Raw genomic sequence first — 20,795 nt, 5'->3', positions numbered from 1 at the left:
CAGACTATTTATTTAAATACACAAACCATACCACAGTCTTAAAGAGACCCCTACACCATTATGAGTCAAAATGTGTTGCCTCATCGGAAAGACAATTATAGAAAAGAATGACCATTGAATGCAGGGACATGAAATACCACAAAGATTAAGGTGGGTCCTATTATATTTCACCATAGGCTCCTGTAAACTACCATTGCCCACCTTACCCCACAAAAAGGACCCATCATTTGTTTCTAAGGTTGTCCCTAACTAACTTTGATTTAATAGACCACAATCATTTCTTTTTAACCATGTAGCAGATTCTTAAATTTTTGTATTATTGAAGATTGGCTTTGTTTCCCTTTGATGTGCACTTATGCATGTCTATATCTGCCTCTGAAATGTACCTCTTCAAAGTGTATATAAGAGTTTAAATGTGATTCTGTTCTTTAAATCGTATGACTAGGGTGGTGCAAACTATCTACATATTCACTTGCATGGTGCAGCCCTTTTTAAGCCTTACAAGTGCTCCAGGGTTTACATAGGCCCCTAGGCAGAGTCAGAAGAGGTTGTGTCCAGCCCATGTGAGAAGGTGCAGTTTCTTAGTAGGTTTTAGATCAATAGAAGAGATGATCGTGAGACTGGACTGATCTGTTGACTGGTTCTCAAGGTCTCATCGTGAGTCCTTTCTAGAGACCACATCTCAAATAATTTCCCCATTTCTGGTGGGCTCGTCTAGGGCATCATGAAGAGTTCTAGACCACTGTGTACAGCTCTATAAGATGGCATCTCAGATTTTGTGTTTAGTTTGTGGTAACTCTTTTCAAATACTGTGTTCAGTTCTTGATGTCTCTTCTAGGGTAGAGTGTCCAATGCTGAAGGCCTTATTTGAAATATCTGTCTTTTCTGGATATTTCATCTACAGAAAGATAAAGAGAACTTTGGGATATTGTAGAGACAAGGTTTCAAAATTGTGAATGATTTGAGTCACTTCCTGTATGGGAAAGGGTCAAATATTCAACTATGTATACCTTGGAATATGTAGACACAGGTAAATGCCAACACTGTATTGGTTAGAAGTCACAGTGACAGCCAGCTTGGCTTTCAGGTGACAGAACTCTTCCTGTGTTAGAGGCCTCTGTATAAGTTAGTGTGGGAGTCATTTGATAAAAGAATCCTACAGTTGGGTGGGTCACATTATCATCTGGTTGGTGGCTCAGGTGATTGAAGACCCATAGTCTCACAAAAAGCACTTGCAGCAGGGGTCAGCTTATAGATTGCACCCAGTGTTAGAGGCCACACTTTCAGATGGCTGAATAGGTCAGTTGGTAGAATGCCCCCAGGATAAAAGACAGAGGTCACAAAAATGCCCCCAAGGTTAGAGGCCAGAGCCTGGGTAGGTCGAGTCACAGCACAGAGGCCGTGGACTCAGAAGTGGGTGCCTAGGAATGGAACACACATTAGAGGCTGCACCCAATTAGATCATGGCTCATGGTTACAGCCTGTGGTATCAGCTGAGGACTCAGGAGTGAAATCATATTGTATGTATTGTACAGAATGCAGTGAATGTATGCAGCTACTGACAGAATGTGTATAAGAGAAAAGGGACACTAGTGTTAAAACAGGCCTGGTTTGGAAATTGGAAACACCCACCAGAGAAATGTAGAAACAAAGGTGGCACTGGAGACCAAGCAGAATCTGTCTGATAACCAGAGATTAAGATATGGCACTGACTGTCTTCTATGGGTTCTCAGAGTCTCTCTACTTATTATGTTTCTCCATTAATTGACTCTCAATACTGAGACCAGGCGGGGTCTTTGAGTACATTTTGAATAATCCTTTTACTTCTTCACAGGAATTGCAAACATCTTCAAGAGTTGCGAGTCTTCCTGTTCGCCAGGAACGGACTCTTTTCTAGGTGTGACAACTACTACTACCTGCTGCTCCAGTGACGAGTGCAACGGAGCGAACAGTGTGAAGATCAGTTACACGCTGCTCTCCCTGGCAGCAGGCATCAGCGCCCTCGTGGTCAGATTTGTGCTTTGAGGTGAGGATCTTGGAATGGTGTACATTTCACAACCTCACCTGGGCTACAGGTGGGGCACAACCTCACCTGGGCTACAGGTGGGGCACCTAAACCACAGTGGTGTGTACTCACAGACTTTGAGTGGAAGAGCGCTCAGTCTAAGAAGGGTCTGACCTGAATAGAGGTTTATTGAGAGATATTTGAGAGCCACAGCAATGTGACCTCATATGAGTGAGAAAATGCTGAGTTGAAGAAGGGTCTGAGCTGGTTATTTGTAGGAGGTGATTGTGCCCAACAGTGGTGTGTACTCACAGACTTCGAGTCTAAGAAGAGTCTGAGCTGTAGAGAGGTTTGGACTTTCAGATATGTGGAGCCCTCCAGTAGTAGGTGGCTGGACCTTTTTTGTCAATATCCAAGAGGTGTAAGCTGCTTCTTTCCCCAAGTGGCAGCATCTTTAGTAATGGGTAATGAGTGTTTGATTCCCTAGTGACACACATGCCCCAGTTAGGAGCTGGTCATGTGGGCGCATGTGTCAATCCATATATGTGTGAGTAAATTGCCACTAAAAGCAGCAATATTAGAGTCATCTTAATAAAGGGATTGTTTCTCTGGGTTCTCCTCAATTAATACGGAAAGACAACAACCTACTGTCTCAGTGATATGCTCAGCTCTCTTTCTCATGCAGATGTGTTGAAGAGACACTAATCCTCCATGTCTGAGGCCGTGCTCTACTGCCCCTACAAACCTTAGAAAGCTCTACTGGTTCTAGAAGCCTCTTAAAGAAACACTAACCTTCTACATCTGAGCTCGGCTGAGCCTTGTTGATCCTAGAAACCTTCTAAAGAAACATTAACCTTATATATCTGAGATTGGCTGAGCTCTACAGATTCTAGACACCTTCTAAAGAAACACTAACCTTCCACATTTGAGCTTTATTGATCCTCGAAACCTCTTAAAGAAACACTAACCTTAGACATCAGAACTCGGCTGAGCTCCACAGATCATACAATCCTCTGAAAGATACACTGACTCATCTCAGAACTCTCCTCGGCCATGATAGATTCACCCACCTATCACTGAGCTCCGTTGTTCCCTCCTACTCCTACATGTCTCACAGTGACACATTCTATCTGTGAGCTCAGCTTAGCTTCCCTGCACTTTGAAACCTCTTAAAGTGATACTTATCATTTATCTCTCGAGTCTGCTCCGATCTCCTGCTCTTACAAACCTCTTAAGGGGACTCCCAGGGGCACATGCATCGAGGTAGGATTTTGCAAGTCCTTAGTTGTGAATATTGAGGAATCGCAATTAAGGACTCGCAAAAGCCTATGGATGTAGGAATCGCTATAAAAATAGTGATTCCTAAACATTCCTTAATTGCGACTCGCACTCCTACAGGGCCATAGGAATGAATGGTAAATTGCGCATGCAATTTCAAGGGTGCAGCGGTGCCAAAAGGACACCCTGTTGCACCCCTGAAATTGTAATTTGAACACATGTTTTGCACATACATGCCCCAAGGGCATGTGTGAGTGTAACCAGGAATTTTGAGAAATGCGCTTTAGTGCATTTCTCAAAGTTTTTGCAAATTACCATCAAGTTCAAAGTGATGGTAATATGTGACCCCTATTCACAATTTCATCATGCATTGCATTCAGGGAATCACAATTTGTGATTCCTTAAAGCAATTGCAATTAAGTAACCCCTATTTTTGCGATTTCGCTAATAGCGATTTTTTTCATTTGGGATAATGCATCCCAAACCCAAAAATATGAGTCCCAAAGGGAAGATTTTGTAAATCTATTCGTTTGCGACAGGTTTTTCGCTTGAAGCATGTGGCCCTAACTAATTTCAAAGCTCTCTTCTGCATTACTATTTCTGAGTTTTGGTGAGCTCTGCTTCTCCTCCAACTCTCTAATGGACGCTAACCCTCTGTCTCTCAGTTCTACTCTGAACACTGACTCCTATGCATCGCTTACTGAGTCAATAACCTTCAAATCAAGGGCTCTGTTCAGCTCTCCTCCTTTGATGAAATTCTTAAGGTGACAGTATTCTTTTAACTTTTAACTCTGCTCAGCCCTCTTACATCTACAAATCTCTCAAAGCGCCACTAATCCAAGCCCTTCTTTTTACATTGTTTGGTTCCCTTTCCCTTTATTCTCAAACCTTGGCTCAAGTCCTAACATGTACCTGTCAGTGCCAAGAAGGAGCTCCTTGAAGTCAACCTGAACTCCATGTCTGAGAGTTACCATTCATTTTTGCTTTGTGTTCAAAGTCCTTTACTCATTCTTGAAGTTTTTTTCATGTCTGTACTTGGAATTGAAAATAATTCTTATCACCACAATGAGGTAGTGTGAGGACATGGTGTAGTAATGCAACCTCACTCTTTAAGAACGACATCTAGCACTATTCTGCCCCCTCTCAACATAGCAGAACTCTTCTCTCAGTGTTGAGCTCCCAAGCCCAACCAGAGGTGTGGCTACCTGGGGGTTCACTCCCCTTGAGAAACCGGTTTGACAATGACGTCTCCCTCTCTGTCCAAGATGCCTGCCAGTCTGCCTTTTCAAAAGAGCAGCCTCTCCTTAGTGTCAATTCCATTTGCCTTTGAAAGGTTGCTTCCCCTTTGAAGCTCACCTTTTGAGCTCACACCCACTCTACCCATCCTACCAAGAGGAGGAGATCACACCTCCCACCCCAGCAGGCATCTTGTTCCACTTCCTGTTGGTCGTTCACACCTCTCCTCAGGAGGGCAGAAGGCTGCCTAGGACAGCAACTGGGTTCAAACTAAGAACATTGGGAAACAAAGTGGCAACTTCTAAAGTTGCCCTTTGTAAAATAGATACCATAAATTTGACATGAGGAACAAGGTTTAAGACAATGATTCGTTTAATACTTTGGAGTATCAAATATAGTATTACCATCTGGAAGTAAGCATTGCTGAGGTGCCAGCATGTAACTCCGCACTCGCCTATGGGCTGCCAGCCTTGCCACACTAAACACTGCAATGCAGGGGTTTTACTGAGAGGACATGTAAAGTTAATAAAATGCATCTTTCTTTTTAATATAATGCACTCCGCCTGTAGGGCTCGATAGGCTTGCCGTAGAGGTGATTTACAACTATTACAAAGGAATGTCTGGACCTTGATTGAAATGGCAAAGTTGAGTTAGCAGTTTAAATACCAATCAGACAGACTGTAATGGCGGCTGAGGGTCATTGTCTCACTCGTGGTGGCACTATCAGTACTTCGGTTCATGAGGAACACTTAACATACAGGGCCTAGGTACCCCCGGTACCATTTACTGTGGACTTATAAGTAACTTAACTTATACCGATTAGGTGAAGTCAATCAACCATACACCTCATAAGGGTCAGAGCAGTAGCTCTGAGGCCTGCATAGCAGGTGTCCACACATCTCAGAGTCGATCAGCACCTGATAGTCAAAATGTGAGGGCAAAAAGCTTATGCATATTTTTAACACACTAATCAAATGTAAATATATTTGGTTTTTACAGCACAAAAGCTCATAGACTTGGTTACATATGGAAAAGATGCACTCCTGAGGTCAAACCACCTGACAGTCCCTCCATCCTTCTGATCCAAGCATCTTCATATTTACTCTTGGTGACCAGTCCCATCACTCTCATGACCCTGTGCCACCTGTCCATACTGCAAACCACTGCCCTGCTAAAATGTTGTTCACTCTGAAACTATACCTGAACATTGATAACATTCTCCCACAGAGGTTTCTTCAATACACACATACACCTTCTATAGGTAGGCTCCTGCTACACCCCTCTCCATTTGCAACATAAACTCTATGGCTATTGTGCCGATGGGGAAAGTAGGATTGTATATTGATAATACAGGTATTTGGGCACACAATGTTTGACATTCTGTGCACCTTGGGTGCTTTTGGTAGGTAGGTAGGGATATGCACCTTCCCTTCACTTTAGACTTTGCTTTTATATCATATATAATTATGGAATTGTTAATATTTCAGACCATTGAATTGTTGAGCTTGGATGGCTTTGGTCGCGATACATGTTCTCTACATGGCGCCCTGATGAAGCTTGCATTATCCATCTAAGTGTGTCATGTTTAACAGAATCAGTGCCGGCGCAACTTTGCTCTATTTCTTCTCTTTTTGAGCGTTAATATAATTTTCAGAGTCAATTGACAAAGTACTGTCCTTTAAACAAAAAAAGAAAATATCAATTTATATGCATATCTATGTTCTTTCATGTCAATAGAATATTGGCCAAGTGATAATATATCTGATCACTCTTGTTTTTTTTGTGTTCAAATCATTTTTATTGAAAAACAGAAAAACGAAGGAAAATACATACATAAAATAAAGAGGAAGAGAAGAAATGAAATAACAATAATAATGGGGTCTGAACCAAAACTACAAGATAATCAATATATACATACTAACGAAAAGATACATAATAACGTGCTCAAGTGCCTATTAATTGCAGCCATTGTTCTCCTGTGGGTCTTAGGATTAGAAAATAACATTGAGCATAGAAAACTACCAAGCGTGACCAATTGAGTAAGCAATATGATGACATATAAAGTAATTAGATACAATCACAGCATACACCTTCATAGCAGTGGTGATACAATGTAGAACTATATATTTCCACGATAGGTTAAGTTCACGGGGATCAAATGACAATGATGAGGCGTCTAGGGATTTCCAAAGTTTCTGGTGAGTCTTGCGACATGGAGAGGAATGAAGTGCCGGGTTGTCCGCACCTCTCAGAAAGGACAGCCACTCTTGCCAGATTTTAAAGGACACGTCATTAGCATTTTTCCATTTGCACAATATAACCTTACAGGCTAGGGTAAGCAAGAGGTCCATCACTCTTGTTTTTAATGTCTGGAATGCATGGTTTCTCTTACTACCTGTGGCCATGACTGACTTGAACTCTGAGGAGATGGCTGTGTTGTTTCAGTTCTGATTTCGACTATGTAGGGAGCTCATATAATAGCTGTATATTTGAGTGAAAATAGATCAATGTAAAATCTCATTAATCTATAGTACGAAAATAATATATAAACAGTACTGGTCCTACTAATGGCTCTAAATATTTAAGGAATTTTCCTTGTTTAAAATCTTTTGGCTAAGCCATTGTCGTATTTTATTGTGAATATTATTTTCCCTGGGTTGCTTCTCCTCATTCAATTTTCAGGGGCCCTCTCCTGTCCTGGTTTTGCAAACACTTCTTGGACCATAGAACTTTCCCTTGAGGCTCAGCTGTCCATGAAACCTAATAGTGAGGAAGGGAGTACCTAAGATAGAAATGTTGCCCCTGCTGAAGACAGCATGGGCACTGGATGTAGGGGTGCTGGGTGTGCCACAGCACCCCCAACATACCCATACTGGAGTTTCAGAAGGTGAATAAGCAACAGAGATGTCTTTAAATGATTTTTTTGTCTTCCCACATTTCCTGAATGTTCAAAGACAGTGGTAGACTAAAGCGGGGTAGCCTCACAAACAGATCCTTGGTGGCAGATTGGAAATAATCCTGAAAAACGTATAGAAAGTGATGAGTAGGCTTCTCACGTGCTCGATCACATTAAAGAACTAGTGGTGCCCCATAAGTGCAACGCAAGGATAGGATCAAATGAAATGGGGCGTCTGGCATACAGCGGCTAGCCGAGTCCTAGGAGCTGAGAAAGGTGTTAGCCATCTCACGGAGGGGCGGACAAGAGGGGTGAATATAAGAAAATGTAGATCAGACCAAACGCACCTACAAATTGATTTCAATTTCAAGGTATGAGGGCTGAGTGATTAGTGGTATTGTTCGCTACCATACCAATGTGTACCCATTGACACTTCTGAATTGATCCCAGAAGCCCGGCTCACTGCTGCCCGGAAGTGCCAGTGTGAGAGGGAGGTAAACATAACCCCTCACCCGCTTATTTATATCCACACTGTTGCACTGACTGATATTAGCTCCACCAACAGCATTATCCATCCAAGGTGTGCCTTCAATCCACCTGTTTAATTAGTTTGCTTTGGAAATGATAACAACTGATGTAATGTTGGTGAGTGTCAGTCCCATTGGTAGCATTTTAGGAGGCTAGTCAGTCTGGACTCTGCTGGAGCAAATACTAATAAATAACTTGGTCAGTATTCTCTACTGTCTGACCGACTCTTCATTTGTGTGGAAGGCTGAGAGGTGGTCGCAAGTGACCCGGGGAACCATAATCGGGTCACTTCCTTCTAAAAAAGGACGATTGGAACATAGGGCAAGATTTACTAAGCCCCTGGATTGCCCTTGAGTCATGCAAGGCGACGCGAGGCATAGATGTAAGGTGTGCAGAGTCACCGATGTGTGGCTATGTGTGGTTTAGTTGATCCAGAGTAATGCATGGTAGTGCAAACCACTGTCTTGAGTTAGTCTGCTTTGGGAAGGCGTTCTAGGACTGAAGCATGACGTTCCTATGCATCCACCCATGGATTTTGCCGCATTCACAGATTTATGAAGACTTGTGAACCTGGGAATGAGTCAAAATGCTGCACTGTCATGTAGTTCTTATAAAAACTTTTATAGGATCTGCAGGTTCGGACATCATACACTGTATGACTGGTGTCAGACTGATTCAAAACACCCCCACCGGATATGTTGGCCTTCTGTATCAGGTAGTTCACAGTGCCACTAGAATCTCCTCTTATCAAGGAGAGAATAGTTCTTGGCAACCATTGAACCTGACAACTCTGATCCCTCAGGATCGTGAAAACAATATATTACCTTTCACTCAGTCACTCGTGCTTACTTAGTCGGTCTCAGAGATATACACAGAATAAACAGTCTGGGCAATTTCAATAAGTATTTATTGAACAGTTGTTATTCTGGTGTAAAATAAATGAGTTGCCACAACTGGTAAATAGTAATAGTTATAAATTATTAGAATCAGTATGAAAGTAAAAGGATAGAGGTCTACCATCTTACGATAATCATGAATACATACGAGTATATAAAATACATGACAATAAAAGTGCATACTCCTACGATGCCTCCCTAACTAGATGAACTACGTGTACCTACAATTTGTGTAGATGTTCAGCCAAGACTCCCTCTAGGATAAAGTCAACCCCATTACCTGAATTGAGAGACTGTGGGACCCATCTTGGTCTCGGGTTGGACACCCCATGAGCGACGTTAGACCACCACAAGCTGGAGTGTCTGCATGAAAGCTCAGCGTCTCGCGTCAGTGTGTCGGCCGGTAAGATGTGATGTATATATACCCATAGGACTCCCCGGGGGTTCTACCTCACTGTATTACTTTGTTGTACTTAGGACGACATTGGGAATGGACTTTGTACATAGATATTATACAGGAGATGTTAGCCCTGCTGTGCTTCCAATAATCCTCATGCATAATATATGAGGATTTTGCCAGGGAAAATCCTGCGTTCTGAATGCAGTGTCATATCTAGGCAGAGGTCAGTCTCTAAGAACCATTATGTACGTAATGTATGGAAGAATAACGGTGAAGAGTTACAATGTTACCTGAGCCTATTTTAGGGTACCTATTCGGAATATAACAGCGCCTTCTCAACAGAGATGTGATGGACAGAAATATCTCTATTTCTCCTTATTATTTCTTCTTTGTAAATGCACCACATTCAGCAGCACACGTAGAAAGAGGAAAAGGCCTCACAGGATTCTGCACCTTCCTGCACAAAAACAATGTTGTCTGTAAGGCAGGGACCCATGCATTGGTGCACAGGTGTCTGCATTGCAGCACGACAGCACACAGTTCACGAGGGCAAGGGGATAGCAGGAACGTGTCATTTCTTAGTGGATATGGCACTTTCCTGCTTTCTCTCTGTCATATAGTTTAGCAAGTTGTCTGCTGTGTTTTGTGACATTTTGATAAACCTGACCCATAGAATATTAAACATTTCTACCTCTTGGTCATGGCTCAGTGCTAGTAGTAAGAGCCAGTCCAGTGCTCATCGATCAGAGCCAGGCCTACAGCGATAGACTCCACTTTCAGGCTGCATCTGCTCTGGTGCACAAGAGGGCCTGAAAACCCCAACAAGCTGACCTCTGTGACAGTGATGATATCAATGGGGTTCAGCAAGGCTCAGAATGAGGGTGCATGCGCGTACCACCCTTATGACTCTTGGGGACTGTTTATACCATACAAAGGCATTTGTATATGGTTTGGACTTCCCTCTTTCTCAAAACATGAGTCAACATCTATCTAGGAGCCTCTTTCTTACTTTTTAGTGGCTTAAGACGCTGGAATAAGTGTGGTGAGTTACTAATCCCACCAGGCACCATTTCGGACCTGAGGGCTGTATATTGCTGGAGCAGGGTGTGTTACACTGGCACTGGTCAAGGATCTCCAGGTTGATGGAATGAACCCATAAATATCTATGTCTCGTTAATTGTGTGAAGAGGTGTCAGGTGTGCTGATGAGGCATTCAAAGTACATACCTGCAGCAATGCAAGAAATGCAGGGGTTCTTTTCACAATTACTTTATAAATTCTGCAGCTGCTTTTGGATTTGGTGTTGAGGACCGGGGGAGTCAGTGGAGTTCCATCAGGATGGGGGTGATGTGGACATGTTCAACATAAGACATTAAGTGTAAGTACTAGGCTGGAAGAGTAGAAGGGACGAAACTGTTTCATTTCTTTAGAAGAGTGACCTGCTACCAGAAAGTACGAGGTTGGTGTAGAAGATGAACCCAAGTGTCTTGTCATTCAGTGAAACATTTGGATTTCATGATGTGCAGGCTGTGTTTGACTCCTTGGAGATATGAAAAGAGGAGACTGTTGTACGGAGTTGTGTATCATCTTAGTATTGATGAATCTTAATGCTCTGTGAGGACAACCCCAAAGTGCTCCCTCTAGAGGCTGAATATGCGAGGGAAAAGTCTGGAGCCCTAGGGACTCCACAGGTGATATGGATCTTGTGACACTTGGAGGTGCTCATGTGAACAAACTGGTATTGGTTGGAAAAAACAGAAAGAGGTCCTGTAAAAGCAAATGCCAGTAATTCTAATTTAGGACGCCAGAGTGTGTGTGAGGGTGGGATGGTTGACTGTGTTGAAGGCGGTGAGAGGTCCAGTAGTACCAGGAGGCAGGAGTCATCTACATATGAGCTTAGGAGGGCATCATCTACAATGTGTACAGGAACAGTCTTGGTGCTGCGACATGAACAGAATCCAGATTCGTATTCAGGAAGGGGATATCTAGCACAGATGTCATCTGGAGTTGAGCATAGACTGCATTTTCAGTGATCAGGTGAAGTATGTGATGGGCTGGTAGTTTGAGAAGTCATCAAGGTTTAATGTAGAGTTTTCAGGAGTAGGAGGATCTGGTCTGTCCTGAGGGCTAGGATGACGTTCCCTAGACTTTGAAAGATTAATACAACCCAATGTGGTTATTCACAGTTCTACAAATTTAAGAAACTTCAATAACATGTTATACCCCCCAAGAATCAGCTCCACATGTTTTAAATATTTGAATGTATGTTTATTCCTTGTAAATTTCCTTTCTCCTCAATGTGGCAAAGCATTTTAATATTGTCATTGTGTTCATGTTTTAGAACAATCATGGCATTGTAATGAATATTGTTAAGTATATCCATCTGTGTCTAAATCCAAAAGTCCACTCCAGGAGTGTTACTGTATCCTCAGACATTTGGTCTGTATGTATAGCCGGCAACATTCATTGTTTGCTGTCTAGTGTGTAAAAATACCTAAAGAAGCGTTATCACCCCCTTTTAAAAAAAATGTTTGTATAAATGATAAAAATAGATATATTTCTATTAAACGCTTGGTACATTAAGTTGTTCCTTATAATTGTTCTATCTTAGGTCTGATTTGATCTACATCTCACCAGATTGTTGCCTAGTCATTCCATTGTGTCAATTGCTTTTATTAGAACAAAGTAAACATTTAGAGTGTTTTAAAAATCACCATTGAATTTAATTTTAGTCATTCAAAATATGACAATGTTATTACTTCTTTTCCCTAGGTGCAATGCAGCAGGTCAAAGGAGTCATAGTCACCAGCATTTATAAAGAAGGGACATTGAGGAGAAAAGCATCGTAAATAAGATTAAAGACCCCCGTTCTACACGTTTAAATATAAAAAATAAATGCTGACTACCTCACACACTAAATCAATATGAAAACAGACTTCATCTCACCTTGTATTTATACAATAAATGATAACATAAATGTATTCTAATTCTGAAATCGATGAATAAATATAAAGGCTTCCCAAGTTTGTGGTGTTTATTCAACTGCAAGGTCAGTGGGACTAAACCATGAGTTCCAGTCCTGCTCCTTCGGTGACAGTGCTGGGTTTACCAGTGCTGCTTTGATATCATCAAATGATCTCTGTGTGATCTTGCCCATAGTATTTACCACTTAAAGTGTGATTACTTTGTCCTACCATGACCATTTATATAGCTCACACTGAAGACTGAACTGTAACTAGGTACAATTGTTCATACGACCAATATTGTTGGTATTAGTTTTATCAGCCCTGGAAGGTTGAATGGCTGATTCAATCCCGCTGGGACTGAGGCTCTGATCTACAGTTCTCTCCATCTGGCAATTAAGAACTGAGAAACAGCTTCCTGGTCATTTTCCTCCTTGGTCTCCTGAAGACTCTACTGAAAATAGTATTGACAAAACCAGTAGTTCTTGCCTTGGCAAGCTAGAACTATGCTATTTTTTTTCTTTTTTTTTAGTTTTTATATTTTTATTACATGCATGTAGCACAAATTAAAAGGAAAACTTACACGTCCTTAAACCTGGTGGCAAATGCTTGAAATCAACAATTTTGCTTTTGAAACCATCCATACAATTTTAGTGGAAAAATATGGGTTTTTCCTGACAGGAACTGAGAAGAAGTATGGAACACCTATTTATTTTTAATGAACACCAAAGGAAATTATGATCTTGATGGGCACCACCATTTTTTGAGTTGGTATAACCTGAAAAAATAGTTTAAACAAGAGTGACCAAAAATAATGTAAGAACACATATGAAGAATGGAAAGAAAACAGGAGCAGCAAAGCATTGACACACAAGCCCTGACAATATTTTTTAGGCAGATGTGCACTTTTGTGCAAGTAGATTGCAGTCTCCCACAGAAAAGTGAGCCATTGCTGATAGGGGCTGACACATTTTCCCTTGGTGCATGCTATTGTGAATGAAAGCAGAATGTAATTGTCAGTGATACAGTGTGTGTGACTGGGGTCAGCTTGACTGTGTCAGTGTGATAGTGCAATGCTGTGTGGTGAGGATGGTGCACCAACTACAGCACCAATTGGTGATGAGAGGTGTAATTGCAAATGTGATATTGTGAGTCTAATGTGGCGATTGTGATGTAATGAGGGCTATGCAGCAAGTGCAACATCAGTCAATGTGATAGAGTAAACGTGGCAAGTGTGAGGTGATGAGGGTTATGTGGTGAGTGCAATGTTCATCAATTTGAAAGAGTAAATGTGGCAAGTGTGATGTGTTGAGGACTATGTGGTGAATGCAATGCCAGTCAATGTGCTGGTGTTATGTGAATGTGATGGTCTGAGTGTAAAAGTGTAAAGGTGAGTGGGTGCAGTTGTAGTGTAGTTCCTGTATCCCTAATAGGCTCTGCGCATTGGAATAATATACACTATAGATTTGACATAGGACTGAGGTCAGTATGTCTCTATTAAGTATATTAAACTTAATTGTGTGTGCCTGCTAACTCAGAGGTCACTAGAAACTTTCTCGAATGAACAAGAAGGGATTAGTCTCTGACAACCGCATAAACATGACAACTTTGTTTCCCTTAGAGTCTGAACAATATCTTCAGAGTTGTGGAAACAATAGATAACTATTTCATTCAGTCAATCGTACATTCTTAGTTTCTACACAGTTTTCACATAAAATAGAGAGACAGGCGTTTCAATAAAAGGGTTTATTGAACAGTCTTCTTTCTCATGCAAGAGAGTTGAACTGCTACTATCATTAGACAGAATGCAAAGTATAATGTGTACAGCGTAAACAGTAATATGAAATAAAACTATAATAGCATTGTCTGTTGCTATGACATATATAAAAATACATACTAAATAACATAGGCTAAAATATGGAACTGGTGCTTCTAAAATAAAACTCCCACAGTGTACCTAACGAAGGTCTAGTACGAGGGAAGAAGTAGGTCCTGTCTTAGCTATAGTTTAATTTTGCCAGGAATTGCCAAAGGTTTCTCTAGGTTCTAATCAGCTCCATACCTTAGAATGAGAGAGTTTGGTATCTCTTTCCCGGGACTTGATTTCCCAACACCTCGCAAGGGGAGTCATAAACACTGGAGCTGGATTTTCGCCTGGAGGATGACAGCTTCTGGTCAGTACGTCAGCTGGAGAGTTGGCCTCAATCGATACTTGCTGTGGCGAGCTGCGCCATGCAACTACGTGGTGAAACTGCACCCAACCACACAGTGCTTTGCCATAGCAAGTGAAGGTATATTTATACCATGAAGGTGTTTAAGGAATGCCAGTATTGACGTAAAAGTCAGGCATATGAACATCATGAATGAACCCTCTAAGGAATAGATGTTCATGCATAATAAATGAGTTCTTGGAGAAATCAATATCCAGGCAAGGGGAAGTCCCTAAAGTTTAAGAGTCTGGTTTTCCAAGAAATTGTTGTGACGTAGATGAACGGATGTAAGAAGCTGTGCCTGTATTTTGTAGAATGGGCTATGTCTAAATAAGGACAGCATTTCTATGCCTATATGAGGACAACATGAATTATACCTATATAAGGGCATGAATTGGGAAATTCATACAGAATCTAAATCGATACACAACACAGTGAGAACAAATGCAGTGAGTTTGGTTGGGAGAAGTTATAGTTTAACTTGAAAGTAATGGGTGATATGCTGCGCAAGTGGCTCAAAACACTGTTCCTGACAGGACCAGTAATTGCAAATGCGATATAGTGAGTTTAAAGTGGGGAGTGTGATGTGTTGAAGGCTATGTGGTGAGTGCAACATCAGTCAATGTGATATAGTAATTGTAATGAGGGCTATGTGACGAGTGCAACGTCAGTCAACATGATAGTGTAAATTTGCGAGTGTGATGTGAAGAGGGCTAGTTGGCGAGTGCAAAGGCAGTCAATGTGAAAAGTGTAAATATGGCAAGTGTGAGGTGATGAGGACTATGTGGTGGGTGTGAGGTGATGAGGACTATGTGGTGGGTGCAATGGCAATCAATGTGATAGAGTAAGTGTGGCAAGTGTGAGGTGATGAGGGCTATGTAGCGAGTGCAATGTCAGTCAACATGATAGTGTAAATTTGGCAAGTGTGGTGTGAAGAGGGCTATGTGGCAAGTGCAATGGCAGATAGTGTGATAGAGTAAATGTGGCAAGTGTGAGGTGATGAGGGCTATGTAGCGAGTGCAACGTCAGTCAATGTGATAGTGTATATGTGGCAAGTGCAAGGTGATGAGGGCTCCATGGTGAGTGCAACGGCAGTCAATGTGATAGAGTAAATGAGGCAAGTGTGAAATGATGAGGACTATGTGGCAAGTGCAATGGCCATCAATGTGATAGTGGAAATGTGGCAAGTGTGAGGTGATGAAGGCTATGTGGTGATTGCAACATCAGTCAATGTGATACTGTAAATGTGGCCAGTTTGATGTGATGAGGGCTATGTGGCGAGTGCAAACACCAGACAATGTGATGAGGGAAATCCTACCGGTGGGATGGACGGATCATACTTTAATCACTTTTAGTGTTCAAGCCCTGAACAAGGGCTTAAGCAGGGGAGCCCTTGTTTCATACATAAACTGTATTTAAACCAGAGAGACAGGTTGCAGAGAATTACAGCACCTTCAGTGAATACTTAACTAGGAAACTCGAACAGATAGCATCATTGAAAGTCACGAGAAAAAGAGGAAGCCCATCTGCACCATGGTACACTGAGGACTTGAGGAATCTCATGCTCTCGTGAAAAATGGCTAAAATACAGTGGAGGAGGGAATACATGGAAAAAGACAGAATGAACTGGAGGCTCTCAATAACAAAATATAAAAAAGAAAGAGCTGCTGCCAAAGCAGAACATTTTGCCGCCATCATACTAAAAAGCTCCAATAAATATAGGGACATTTTTAGAATAGTGAAAGAAGGGACCCATCCTGAATGCAACAATAGTAACATTAAACCCTCCCAAGAGTTGTGTGATGGACTGGCATTTTTCTTTCAAGACAAAATAAATAAAATAGTGGAGAGTATGGAAGATCTACCTCCTCTCCCCCGCCACATCAGAACATAGGGACAAAAATTAAAAATGAAGAAGGAATTGTCGAGACAGCCTTTCCTGGGGTCTCCTTGGATAACTTTCCAATTCCCTCAGAGAAGGAGTTTACTCAAGTTGCCCTTTGAATTTCCTCTGGTTCACCATTGGATCCTCTGCCCCACAAGATTATGAAGGAATTCGGGTCAGAATTCTTTCCCATTCTTCGACAGCTATACTTTAGCAAAGGCATTGTGCCATCTAAATGGAAGCAGGCTGTTATCACACCACTTTTGAAAAAACCCACCCATGACCCCTGTTGCCATAAGAACTACCGGCCAATCTCCCTTCTGCCCTACCCGATTAAGATAGCGGAATGCCTGGTTAGTAGGATCCTGTCCCAGTAGAGAGAGAAAAATTGGAGCTGGATATAACGGGGGATCAGATCTCCGAGGCACTACCTGACCTGGCCGCTGGCAAGGCTGCTGGGCCAGATGGCATCCCTCTCAAGATGTATAAATGCCTCTCAGGAGAGCTGGGTCCAATACTGATGGACCTATTCAATGGCATCATAGGTACGGGTAAGATCCCGGAAACATGGAAAGAAACTAACATCATAGTCTTCCATAAAAAAGGAAAGCCGAGGGAAAACCCAGGGTCATATAGGCCTATATCTTTGATTAATTCTGATAATAAGCTTTATGCCAAGATCCTGGCTATGCGGTTGGGGAGGGTTATCGGCGGACTCGTCTCCCCATGGCAGCACAGGTTTATCCCTGATCGAGGAACGACTGACCATGTTAGAAGAGCAATCTCGCTGTTCGAGGCCAATGCTGCGGGGGGAAGAGGAGTCGCCATGATCCTCCTGGACGCAGAAAAAGGGTTCGATCGTGTCAGGTGGGTTTACCTATGGAATGTATTGATGGAGAGAGGGTTTGGCCCAAAAATCAGGACGGCCATTAAAGCCATGTATTGCGACCCAATGGCCCGAATACAGCTGATGGGCCAGAGTTCGGACAGGATTGGGATAAGCAGGGGCACCCGCCAGGGCTGTCCCTGCTCACCCATCCTGTTTGCTCTGTATATCGACCCGCTGGTTAGGCAGATTCTCGAGAAAGGGGGAATACAGCCGGCAGTAACCAATGGATTTACGAGCAAAATATTGGCATATGCCGATGACCTGGCAGTAATTACACCAAAGCCAGCTGAGGCTATGCAGATACTGGTAGAGATCGCTAGCGAGTTTGGTATGCATTCGGGGTATTGCCTGAATGAGTCGAAGACCCAGGTAATCTGTTCTAGGGAGATAGTTAAAATCGATCAAAGATATGTCGACTCTGCCACTTATCTTGGGGTAGTAATTAATGCTGAAATAGGCTCTATTATACAAGATAATTACCTCCCGCTTCTTAAGAAAATCGAATCGGATTTAAAGCGGATGGACTCATTACACCTAACACTCATTGGGAGAGCCAACGTGTTAAAGATGACCATGCTACCTAAACTCCTCTATCTGTTTAGATATATACCATATTTAATTGATGAAGGGATGTTAAAAAAGATCGCATTTATCTTTAACAGTTTTTTATGGCAGTATGGTAAAACCAGGAGGGCACTAAAATTTATGACGCTCCCTCAGGAACGTGGAGGCTTGGCAATTCCAAATACCAGATTTTTACCACTGGGCTGGTTTGTTAACTCAGATGTCTATATTATTCGAGCCAGCATCCAGAGGGAGATATACAAACGATCCTACCTCAGATCTATATGTTTTGCCTTCAATTTATGAATTACTGATGGGAAAGGAGGCTGTGGGGGTTTTGTTGAGAAAGACCAGTCGCAGATTTTTTTTTAAATCCCGCTATAAGGCGGCTTAAAGCGCCTGGGATTTGTGGAAAAATCTGCAGAAACTGTGCCATATCCCTAAGATAAATCTATATACCCTGCTGTGGAACTCAGGGTATACACCAAACTTGAGTGTGGATGGGGCTTGGAAGTGCTGGGAGCAGTTGGGTATTCGGACTGTGGGCGATGTGATGTTGAATGGAAGCACCACTAGCTTCAACTGGCTGCAAGAGAAGTATGGTCTCCCCAACGACCAAATCTTTAAGTACTTCCAGGTTTCACAAACACTTAAATTGGTTATTTCTAATATCTTGCCCGAGTCATATTGCCCTGTGTTGGGGTATTTGCTAGGAGGAGGAGATAGGATTAGCAGTATATATCAAGCCCTTATTGAAAAATCCCCCAATGAGCTTGAGAAACATGAGGTTGCCTGGGCAGTTAGACTTCAAGATCCAGATACTGATCTCGATAAGGCCCTGAGCTTGGATAAGCAGGTACTTCGATCCTCAAATTTGAAGGTTCAGCATTTTAAAACACTTTTTAACCTGTATTATACACCATCTAAGCTACATGATTGGGGCATGAGGATCGACAGTAACTGCCCTAGGTGTCAGAAAGGTCCAGGGGACCTATTACATATGTTATTTTACTGTGAGCAGCTTAGTTTGATTAAAACTGAGATAGAGAAATTTTTATAGGGGCTGCTAGGCTTAAAGATCTGCCTATCCCCGACAATAATGATTTTTGGGAGTGACAGTAAAACGGCCCTTTTGAATAAAGAAACAGAGGCTTTTATCTTTCTAGCTGTTGCCGTTTTACGTATCCTACTATCAGCTGCTTGGAAGGACCCTAATGCCCCAACCTTCCAAATGTGGATGACCAGGCTTCTTGGTATTCACAACATCGAATCTACTCTATATTTAAGAAAAAGCATGATTTTGGAAATAAGATATGGGACCCCTTTAAAAATTGGAGGGAGGGGCAGCTCTGATCAACCGATGATGAGTTTCCTATATGTATATTTATTCGTATATGTAAACACCTGCATATTTATTTATTGAATGTCTAGCTTTATTTAAGATGTTTTAATGCTTACTGAAATGTATTATGAAATAATGTATTTTTTTTTTATTAAGTTGTATCTGTTTTTGTACCAATGAATCTTCAATAAAAAAAAAAAAAAAAGAACTACCGGCCAATCTCCCTTCTGCCCTACCCGATTAAGATAGCGGAATGCCTGGTTAGTAGGATCCTGTCCCTCTTCCTGGAGACAAATAACATACTGGAGGAGGAACAGTTTGGTTTTAGACCGGGTCATGGGACAGAATCAGCTTTAGTGATGGTATTGGACAGCCTTTGAATGCGGGCAGACAGGGGCGAGTCAGCAACTCTAATCTTGCTGGACCTGTCCGCCGCTTTGTATACAGTGAACCATGACATTCTGCTGTCAAGGCTGGAATCTTTGGGGGTGAAAGGTGTGGCGCTTAACTGGCTTCGATCCTGTCTGTCTGACAGATGGCAGGCGGTAGCACTCCCTCCGTACCAATCTGAATTTTTTAAAGTCTCACATGGGGTTCCGCAGGGATCATCCATCAGTCCCATCTTAATCAATGCTTATATGCAACCCCTGTTGGGAATCATCAAAGCTTATGACATCAGCGTGATTAACTATGCTGATGATACACAACTTTTCCTATCCCTGGACGGTGCTCAGGCGTACTCAATAGATAGCTTCCATGCCTGTATGCATGAAATGGCAAAATGGTTGAAGGAAAACTCGCTCCATTTTAACAGCGGGAAAGCAGAGATTCTACAGTGCAAGGTGGGGGGGATCGCCCGATGCCAGGATAGCTTGACTCCAGTGGCCTAGTGAGCACAGGATTCACATCTGGGCATCCTGGCTGAAGACGGTTGATAGCCAGAAACCGGTCCTAGGATGCTTGATCCTAGTCCAGGGAAGACATGGCTTGGCAGTTTGGGCTGGACTGTTCCCATGAGGCACAGGGTCAAGAATGATTTGCATATGGCCAAGTCTGAACTGGGGTGGCTTGGTGAGCAAAATAACGATGGATTAAACCCAGATCTGTGACTGGGGGTGAATATTTTGCCATTGTGCAACTTTCTGTCCATCATCTTGTGTGTTTTACTGTTCACCCTATGTGGGAAGGGTATGCCCAGACTTGGGTCCTGTGCTCACTAGGCCACTGGAGTCAAGCTATCCTGGCTGAAGACGGCTGATAGCCTGAAACTGGTCCTAGGATGCTTGATTCCGGTCCATGGAAGACATGGCTTGGCAGTTTGGGCTGGACTGTTCCCATGAGAGCACAGGGTCAAGACTGATTTGCATATGGCTATGTCTGAACTGGGGTGGCTTGGTGAGCAAAATAACGATGGATTAAACCCAGATCTGTGACGGGGGTGAATGTTTTGCTATTGTGCAACATTCCGTCCATCATCTTGTGTGCTTTGCTATTCACCCTATGTGGGAAGGGTATGCCCAGACGGGGGTCTTGTGCTCACTAGGCCACTGGAGTCAATCTATTCTGGCTGAATACGGCTGATAGCCAGAAACCGGTGAGGTTCCGTGACGATTGTAAGTGGTGTTTTTGACTCGTACGAATATGGTCGAGTCTGGTATCTATGAACCGCAAATGACGAGTTTAGTGGGTGTACGCGTTTTCGCT

The 20,795-nt window shown here is 42.4% G+C and overlaps 1 protein-coding gene across 1 annotated transcript in view; it reads left to right on the top strand.

Annotated features, from left to right (window-relative positions):
* LOC147718155 (lymphocyte antigen 6E-like) overlaps positions 1 to 12,259 on the top strand; it is a 36,112-nt gene extending 23,853 nt beyond the window's left edge. Inside the window, exons 3-4 of the mRNA XM_086919230.1 lie at positions 1,835 to 2,026; positions 12,011 to 12,259. Coding sequence (XP_086775356.1) covers positions 1,835 to 2,025 — 191 coding nt within the window. The 3' untranslated portion in view covers position 2,026; positions 12,011 to 12,259. The remainder of the gene's footprint in view (positions 1 to 1,834; positions 2,027 to 12,010) is intronic.
* Positions 12,260 to 20,795: the final 8,536 nt, after the last annotated feature.

This window comes from Lissotriton vulgaris, chromosome 4_2, assembly GCF_964263255.1.
Source record: "Lissotriton vulgaris chromosome 4_2, aLisVul1.2, whole genome shotgun sequence".
In the NCBI taxonomy this organism is placed as follows: domain Eukaryota; kingdom Metazoa; phylum Chordata; class Amphibia; order Caudata; family Salamandridae; genus Lissotriton; species Lissotriton vulgaris.
The sequence above is the reverse complement of the archived record's forward strand: the minus strand, read 5'-3'. Positions and strand labels throughout refer to the sequence as shown.